General features: G+C 48.2%; 3 protein-coding genes across 3 annotated transcripts in view; 2 read left to right on the forward strand and 1 right to left on the reverse strand.

Annotated features, from left to right (window-relative positions):
- The window catches only part of MED12L (mediator complex subunit 12L), a 370846-nt gene that overhangs the window by 226722 nt on the left and 134813 nt on the right, over nt 1–9311 (reverse strand). The gene's annotated exons all lie outside the window — the stretch shown is intronic.
- P2RY14 (purinergic receptor P2Y14) lies at nt 4878–7759 on the forward strand. The gene is made up of 2 exons (XM_013006148.3): nt 4878–4965; nt 6078–7759. The coding sequence occupies exon 2, from the start codon at nt 6099–6101 to the stop codon at nt 7113–7115; it is 1017 nt and encodes a 338-aa protein (XP_012861602.1). The 5' UTR covers nt 4878–4965; nt 6078–6098; the 3' UTR covers nt 7116–7759.
- GPR171 (G protein-coupled receptor 171) overlaps nt 4895–9311 on the forward strand; it is a 19676-nt gene continuing 15259 nt past the window's right edge. Inside the window, exon 1 of the mRNA XM_004708540.2 lies at nt 4895–4965. The gene's annotated coding sequence lies outside the window, so the exon portion shown is untranslated. The remainder of the gene's footprint in view (nt 4966–9311) is intronic.

Consider the following 9311-nt stretch of genomic DNA (forward strand, 5'->3'; position numbering starts at 1 on the left):
AGACACGTGTGTGTCAGTGACCCAGGCTCTAACAGAATGTGAGCTGCCTGCATCACGGGGGCTGGGAACTTCTTATCCCAAGCCCATGCGTCGCGTTGGTGTGTACTCAAAGCAACCCAATCTAGGGTTTCCGGGACCGGAAATCTCATGGGAACATGCTGCCTGTCTCCCACAAAACAGCTGGTGGGTTTCAACCGCCAACCTTGCAGTGAACAGTCCAACGCTAACTGACGGTATCGCTGTGAAAGGAAGGGCTTGGTCTAATCCAGTGGTTCTCAACCTGTGGGTCGCGATCCCTTTGGGGGTCGTCAAATGACCCTTTCACAGGGGTTGCCCGATTCCTATGAGTAGCAAAATGACAGTGATGAAGTAGCAATGGAAATAACTTTATGGTTGGGGGGTCAGCACAACACGAGGAACTGTATGAAAGGGTAGCAGCATTAAGTGGGTTGAGAAGCACTTGTCTAATCAAAAGTGCCTACGTATGATGTCACCATGCGCCGGACACAAAGAGGGCAACTGGTTCTGGTCCTGCCGAAGGGGGGGTAGCAGCAGCAAGCAGGACCTTCCTCGTGCCCTGGGCCCCGTGCATCAGCGTCCCGACTGCTTGCAGGTGACGCATTAGGCGTTTTAATCATTGCCGTGAGCAGTTCAATTCCTCGTCAATCCTTTCTCTTGGGCCATCAGTGCAGGAGCCAGAAAGCTGAGTCAACGTCAAAGTGAGGACAGACACAGCAGCTATCGATACTTGCCGACCCTAGGCAAGTCCAAAGTTAAGTTCTCTGGGCTATGGTATCTGGAAGGCGAATATAGGAGCAAGGTGAAGGCACGCACGTATGCACATGCACACACACACACACACACGCACACACACACACACACACACTCCTTGTCACAGTACAGACGGAAAAACGAGGACATGACCAAACAAAAAAGAAGTGCGAACAGGCTGCTCCCAGAGACGTGGCTCCCATGAAACGCGGACAGGCACACATACCTGCTGAAGCTTACACAGCACACGTCCCCGGCAGTAGAGGCGTGGGCCGCCGTGTGATTAGCAAGTGGCCATGGACTGGCCGTCCTAGATCTCCAATGAGTTGCTTTGTCACCTGGCACTCCATTTTCTTCATTTGTAAAACCGCAGTACCATCTCATTAGCAAGGCTCTAGGAAGCCCCGCCGGTGCTATAGGTCAAGCATTGTGCTGCTAACCATGAGGTGGGCAGTTCAAATCCACCAGACCCACCTGGAGAGAACGAGGAGTCTAGCTGTTCACACAAAGATTCACCGTCTTGGAAACCGTCAACAGCAGTGTGGCTCCGTCCTGGAGGGGCATGGTGTGTGGGAATCCATTCACTGGAGTGGGTGGACATCAAGGCTCTAGCATGTTAGCCAGGACACTGGGCAGTCACCCCCGCCAGGTCCCTCGGCCAAGAATTTGCTCTTTACGCGCCCCCCCCCAGCCCCCGCCTCTTTATCTGCCTGCCCAAAGCTCGCTAATTTGTCAACCTTCTCTGCCACGTACATCAAAAAGCCCAGCTAGATGCCACCATTCCTGAGCCCCGATTCAGCGTTTGCTGTTTCTGTGCCTCCATGTCCCATTCTAGGGGTACAGCTCTAGTCATCCTTCCTTCCCCGGGACTGGACACACTTCCTGCATACCCCCTGTGGCTGAGGGGCTTGCACAGGACTTAGCAAAGGGGTTCTGAAGGATTTGGTGAGCCCACGGACCCAGGTTCTGGGTAGAGAGCTAAGAGAGAGATGCAAGAGCCAGAGGGCCACCACACATCTGAGGAGGAAAAGATTCAACCAGGGGAAACAAATCACATTCATGCTACCAAGAGATTGGGGCGCAGGTCAATGAGAAACAGCTCGGAAGTCAGGGCGGCGGCGGTCTCAGATAAGTAAGTGCGGGGAGTGTAGAGAAGGCCAGCGGATGGAGGGAACGAGTTTCCCACCAGCTGGAGCTAGAGAGGGTTTAGGTCAGCAAGGGCGTCATGGGGTGAGCACAGCAGGGGGGCGGGGACAGTGACTGTGAGAATCTGAGAGTGAGCGGAGCAGTAGGGTTTCTGCAAATTAAGGGCTGCCTGGTCAACAACAGGCTCTGGGCGTGCACTGGAATGTCCGTGGTCACGTCCTCCTGGGTGGTGCTGGGCCCGAGAAAGACGAGGCTCTGCATTCAGCCAGCGATTAAGTCTCTAGGTGGCGCAGACAGTGCATGAAAATCTGGAGGGTCACGTCCACCCTGAGGCATCCTGGAAGAAAGGCTTGAACCCCGCCCTCCCCAAGGAGAGCGCCAGTGGAGACAGGGCAGCAGAGCGCAGCTCTCCGCGGCACACGCGGCTGCCCGGAGCTGGGGCTGATGAGACAGAAACGGGTTCTCTGAGGAGTCACCGTTCTGCAGGTCCAAACTCAGAGCGGGAGAAGTTCAGAAATACTGTCGCCAGCCATGGGATGGAAAGAGCCAGCAGCCGGCTCTGAATTAAATAACACCATGAAGCAGACTGCTGCGTCCTTCTCTTGTAGGAAGGCTGATGGATACAGACTGCCGGACCTCCACCTAGCAGGGGGGCAGCGCTTAACCACCACATCACAAGGACACATTAAGTGAAGGACGCCCACTCCTCGTTTACTGTGTTAGACAGGGTTCTCTAGAGAGACAAAACCAGAACGCTAGTAATTTTATACATATTTATACAGATAGATAGATATATAACATAAGAAATAGACAGTTAATTAAATTATAAAGCAGTACAAATGGCTCCGTGCAACTCACTCCCGTGAGACAGTTGTGAGACACTGGCAGTCCTTCAAGTCTTGAGGGCTGCCGGGTAGTCCTCTGTAGAGCAATTCAGGCTATCCGGACACAGGCAGCAAACAGCAAGGCAGGTCACCAACAGTCAGCTAGATGACAGGGTCTGACAGTCCCCAGCTCGAGATGTAAATTCCAATGGTGTGGTGAAGCAGTTCTTAAAGGAACCTCAAATTACAGCGACACAGTCCACGGGTTATGTGTCCCACAGGTAGTATAGCTTGCAAATTGAGGGAGAGAACAAGCAAGGCAGCCGCACACTGGTCTGATGATCAAAGAGCAAGAGACAAGAGAGGGGAGGCTCTCCGAGACATTTATCTCTCCACGCTTCAATTAATCCCACGTGTTCATCGGCCATGTTGGCACAATAAACGTTAACTATCTCATTTACCAAGATGGGCAGGTGCCAAAGACCAGGTCATCACGCAAGATTCATCATTGTGCGAAAATGGAGGACGACCACATCGGGTCACAAGATGATGGATGACAATGCCAAGACACAAGGGCCGGGTCAGAACACTATATAACTGCCAAACCACGGAGAAGCAGAGGCTCGCAGGGTACCCATCCCCTCAACCACCACTGCCAGCATTCCTCTGGCCTCATACACCAGCATTCGTTCTGCCAGATACGCCGTGTCAATCTGAACACATCTGCTGAGATTCCCAAGAGACCCCAGAGACGGGATAATTCTGAGGGGATCTCTAAGGAATGCACTCTGGTAAAGATCCTAGATTTCAGGGTTACCTAGAACATGCGGTTTTCCTGCTCGTGGTTCAAAGACAGCAACATAAGCCAGGATTTTCACTCACTTTACCAAATATTTATCAAATCCCTCCAGTGTGCAGGATCTACAAAAGAAACCCATGCCATCCAAAAAGCCGTCCACAGATCTCACTTGTAAAAATCCACTGCCACAGAGTCAGTACTGACTCACAGTGAGAGCCCCTGTGGGCTTCCAAGACTGTCACTGTTCATGAAAGCAGAGAGCCCAGTCTTTCTCTGCTGGTGGTTTTGAACTGGTGACCCTGTGGACCCCAGCTCAATGCATAACCACTACACCACCAGGGCTCCTATAATCAGCAGCATCCAGGTCAACCAAACACCTATGGCATCTGAGTCTTTAATTTTTACAAAACCCTCAGGTGATGTGTACAGGCAGTTTGGGATGCTCGGCTTACTACATTTGGAAAGGGGGCAAGCCACAGAGGCAGAGCTCCAGCTGACTGCCCAACTGCTATCCTTGTGCCTGGCCTGAAGACTGTGGAATGCCACCCATCAGTCTCAGTAGACCTGCACTTCTCAACCAGGGGCGGTTTGACCCCCTCCCTTCCAGGAAAGATTTGGCAATGTCATTTTTTTATTACTATAAGTGGGGACAGGGATGAGGTGGGGAGAGGCCATGGTACTGGAACCTACTAAGTAGAATCAGAGATGTTGCTGAACATCCCAGAATGCACAGAACAGCCCCCCACAACAAGATTGATGTGGCCTCCCCAAATATCATTAGTATTAGGGTTAAAAAATGGTGAATCAAACCTATGACTTCCCAGCTAAATTAACCATGTCCCCAAGTGAGTTATGTAATGAAGTCATTTGAGCATCTAGTTTTGGGGAGGTCGGATAATTCATGCCCAATCCCCTTAAGTAAGGATTTTGTGTTTCCCAATATGGTTAGTTACCACATCAATCGTCAACAAAAACAATGAAGATCTGGGGAAGGAGAGAGAAAAAATTAGGAGCTGACACCAAGGGCTCAAGTAGAAAGAAAATGTTCTGAAAAGGATGATGGCAACCTATGTACAAATGTGCTTGACACAATGGATGCATGGATTTTTATAAGAGCTGTAAGAACCCTGGTAAAGTGATTTTTAAAAAGCCCAACTAAGATCCAAAACAGTACATAAATCAGACGCGCATGCTGAAATTCTTCACAATTAGACACCCTAAATAAAAGAGGAAACTCACTGCTACCAGAGAGACCCCTTCAATAAAAACAGTCAGCTGTCCATTTGGCTTAATCAATCCTTCCTTTTTCTCCTGTAATCCAGGATCTTGAGTTCAGAAATGCTTTGGCCACGTCCAGATGTCAAGTGCTCACTGAGCTGAATTACTTCACTGGAGAGAGCCACACAACACGAGAATTTTTAAAAGGTAATTTTTCTAAAATTATCAAGTATTATCCAAGGGCCTGGTTAATTTCACCCATATACTGGGGGGGGGAACCCTTTCCTCTCTTCTTCCAAGCACGCAAGACTCACAGTGCACCCAACGTATGGCACAGGCTGTGTTGCGTTTTCCACGTAAGAGAAATATGGGCCGGTGTGCAGAGTTACACAGACAAGAAGTAATGCCAGGCCTACGAAACATGTTGCGCTAAGATGAATTATTTCTGGAAATAACTTTGCTTTATAACCCACTGACAGCTAAATTCTACCCAAATTGAGAGTCCTTGGGCTACAATACTGTGGAAGTACCTAATGCTGACCACCTGAGATGCAAGTGCACTTGTGCAAAGATCAGAATGAATCCGTGGCCTTCACAGTCAAACCGCACAGCTGTACTAGCCAAATTTCAAGTGCTCCACAGCCACACGCGAGTGGTTTCCACCGTCTGTATGTATTAGGCAGTGTAGCTCTAGCACACATTTTGAGAGGCATTTATGCTATCTTGATCATGGTTCTATTTCTGCTCTAATTTATAAACATCAGGCAGATTAGTTTTTCAAATTAAAAGGGGGCGGGGGGGAAGCAGAGTTTTAAAGCCATTTATGGTTCTGTACCAGAAGGATGGATTAACAATTGGACGTACATGCTTACAAGACATAGCTCTACACCCCGAGTACATAAGGAGGCGTTTTCAAAAGAGAGCTCTGTATCAATCCATGAAATGCAATGGAGCCTAAGGAACATCTGCCAACACCTGGGACTCATTTGCGTACAGCCATAAAAGATCTTCTAGGAGAAAGAAAGTATTTCCTGGAGCTTTGGCGCCTTACAGGGAATCCTTTACAAGGAAAGCTGCTCTCTCATCTTGCCTTACTCCCCCAACGCGCCTTGCTTGTCATCTCTCTCGCCTTTCATTTTCATGTATTTGATTCACATGCAGATTAAAACAAACAAAAAACAGGTACCTAACTTAAGAGTAGAAATGTCGCTTGGAGAACCTGGTGCCTTTGAGATACTGAGATACCTTCATCTTATCGTTCTGCAATGACCTGGCGCCTGTACGTGTGCTGGGACTGACTGGTCCAAATCTCTTTCCAGGCCTCCGCCTTCAGAAACGACATGATGAATTCTACGCCCACGGCCCCTGTGGAGGAGCTCTGCCCAAGGAACACGACCATCACTCAGTACATCATCCCTGGCCTGTACTGCGTGGTCTTCATCACGGGCATCGTGCTCAACGGAGTCTCGGGATGGATATTCTTCCACGTGCCCAGCACCAAGAGCTTCATCGTCTACCTCAAGAACATTGTGGTGGCGGACTTCCTCATGAGCCTGACTTTCCCGTTCAAGATCTTTAACGACGTGGGCCGCGGCCCCTGGCAGCTGAACGTGTTCGTGTGCCGGGTTTCCGCGGTATTCTTCTACATCAACATGTACGTCAGCATCCTGTTCTTTGGGCTCATCAGCTTCGACAGGTATTACAAAATCGTCAAGCCTCTCGTGGCTCCGTTTATCCAGTCTCTGAATTACAGTAAAGCCCTCTCCCTGATGGTGTGGCTGCTGATCCTCTTTCTCGCCGTCCCGAACATGATCCTGACCAACCAGAGTCCGAAGGAGGTGGCGCAGATCAAGTGCATGGAGCTGAAGAGCCCGCTGGGGCAGAAGTGGCACCAAGCGTCCAATTACATCTTCGTGGGCATTTTCTGGATCGTGTTTCTCCTGCTCATCGTCTTCTACACGGCCATCACGAGGAAAATCTTCAAGTCCCAGCTGAAGTCCGGGAGGAAATCTATTTCGGTCACGAGGAAATCTAGCCGCAACATATTCAGCATTGTGTTTGTTTTTTTCGTCTGCTTTGTGCCTTACCATGTGGCCAGGATCCCTTACACCAAGAGTCAGATAGAAGACCATTACAGCTGCCAGTCAAAGGAAACCCTGCTCTACGTGAAAGAGTTCACTCTGCTACTGTCCGCTGCCAACGTGTGCCTGGACCCCATTATTTATTTCTTTCTCTGCCAGCCATTTCGAAAGACCTTATGTAAGAAACTGAACATCCCCCTAAAAGAGCACAGTGATTTGGAAGTGTCTAAAGCCAAACGGGGAACTCCAGCCCAGGAAAGCACGGAGACTTTATGAATTCCGCCCGCTTCCAAATACAGTCCCGAGTGTGCGTCATCTAATCTCCAACGCCAAGAAAGCGCAATGAATAAGAAACATGCCCACAACAGTGAGCATCCCCCCCAGGCATTTGCATCCACCTGAGTGTACCAGTCAAGTGAAATGAATGTGTCCACGCTTCATTGTAACTTCGCCCGTCAGCTGACTTTTCTCTGAATACTGGTATTTATGCTTCCTGTTCACAGGAAAGAAGAATTGTAATACACTTTCTACCCCCATCACAATGAAAGGTTTAAATTTATAACTCTCCCTCTAGTCAACTTGTGCATAAACTTAAATATGTAAAGCGAATCTGAAGCCAATTAAATAAGCTACTAACAGAAGCATGGTGTTTCTGTAAACCTAAGATTCACGTTCATAAGGTACTATGGTTTTCTTAAACAAAGTTGTGAAAGATCAGTTTAAGCGTAAGGCCAGTCTGATAAAGAGCAAGAGACGTGTCTATAGGAGCAGTCGAGAGTTCTCTTAGTTGAAGGCGCAGGATAAGCAGTTCATCAATCGCTTAAGAAACTCCCTAGTGAGTGATCTCTTGACATTTTTCAAAGGAAAGGAGGCATAAAGGATGGACGTTCTGACAAGAATGTAATTTCTTCTGGGGGCAGAACATCGAGGATGATGGTGGACACACATTAAACATGGTTTCCATAAGACTTTGAGATTCTGGTGTCCTCTGTTACATGGGCTGTGCCAGGGGACACTGGACAGGAGTATGTATTGCCAGCAACTTTCCTGTTGAGTAGCATGGGAAAACCACAGTGACTTGGAAATAGACACACACACACACACACACACACACACACACCCACCACTACAGACTAGCGGCATGTATTATATGAGGGAGAGATTAATTTAATGTGGGAAGAGACGGTATATGACAAGGTTCCTTACTTGTGAGATTAAAAAAAAAATAAGGTCTTCCTCTGCTAGCAAGTGGCTAGAAAATGTTCTGCCCATCTTTAAAAAGGTTCTTGCTACACGTATTTTTTATGAGTAATGTCTGGGGTATATTTCATGCTTTCCTATATGTGTAGTTAATAAAGCAAATATTTTAATACCATCTATTTTTAAAATTTAACTTATGAGAGACTGGTACAAGATTTGTTCAAGACATGGGTGATTTCTTTTAATGTTCAATTATACATTACTAATGGAAAGAAGACACTTACGAGGAGAATTCAAATGTTCTATTTGCCAGGGACACGTCAAACAAAACACACATTTCACCTGCCCTGGGATCTCCTGGTGTCTTAGGTAAAACTGACAAGACACACTCTCAATGTGTAGCAGAGGAAGAACGGAGGAGGTTGACCCTCTCCATCCACCTGACGGCCTTGCAACAGTCAACCTTCCATTCCCAGTGGTGGGTTGTGGCTGGTGTAGAGGGCGGGTGGTGGTGGGTGCAAAAAATAAAAGACAATGAAAGGACAAAAATCTTCAGGTTATGGTCATCTTGTTTGGTCAACGATAATTGCTTTCTTTATTTGGCTTAAGTTACTTACAGAATATTCTGATTGGGTTATTCTTCACAAGTCCCATTGGCCAGCTAATTGTGGATTTTTAAATCCTCCCCTAAAAAACTCAACCTTTGGCCATCGAGTCCACGTTGACTCATGGTGACCCTAGGGGACACGGTGGAAACTACCCCTGCAAGTTTCTGAGACTGTAACTCTTTAGGGAGTGGAAAGCCTCTGTCTTTCTCCCTTGGAGCAGCCGGTGGTTTCAAACTGCTGACCTTGTGGCTGGCAGCCCAGAGCACAAGCACTAACCACCAGGGCTCCTGGATTGTGCCACAGGAAGGAGGGAAACAAATAGAGCAGATGAGTGTCACCAACTAGGGGTTTGCAAAAGTGGGGACGGCACCAGGTGACGCTGTTAGACAATACCCAAACGACTGTTTTCAAAGTTTTCCTGCACTGCCCTCAGGTGAAATATTACGAAATATTCCGTTTCTGGCCATTATCACAAAGATAATTCAAACACAGTTGCAGCAGTCCATCCGCAGGGGATTGCTAGACCTTCGAGCAGGATTCGGAAAAGGACTTGACCTAGGGACATCTTTGCTAACCAGAGATCAGAAAGATGCTTACCTGTGTCTTCCTGCGTCAAGCCATTCAACTGTGCAGATCATAAATTATGGATGACGCTGGGGGGGGG

Source organism: Echinops telfairi, unplaced genomic scaffold, assembly GCF_000313985.2.
Source record: "Echinops telfairi isolate 266 unplaced genomic scaffold, ASM31398v2 ScPeMD7_4225;HRSCAF=4972, whole genome shotgun sequence".
Classification (NCBI taxonomy): Eukaryota; Metazoa; Chordata; class Mammalia; order Afrosoricida; family Tenrecidae; genus Echinops; species Echinops telfairi.

What these genes read in the sequence shown, in the direction of transcription:
- P2RY14 (XM_013006148.3), top strand. Translation starts at nt 6,099, where the DNA reads ATGATGAATTCTACGCCCACGGCCCCTGTGGAGGAGCTCTGCCCAAGG.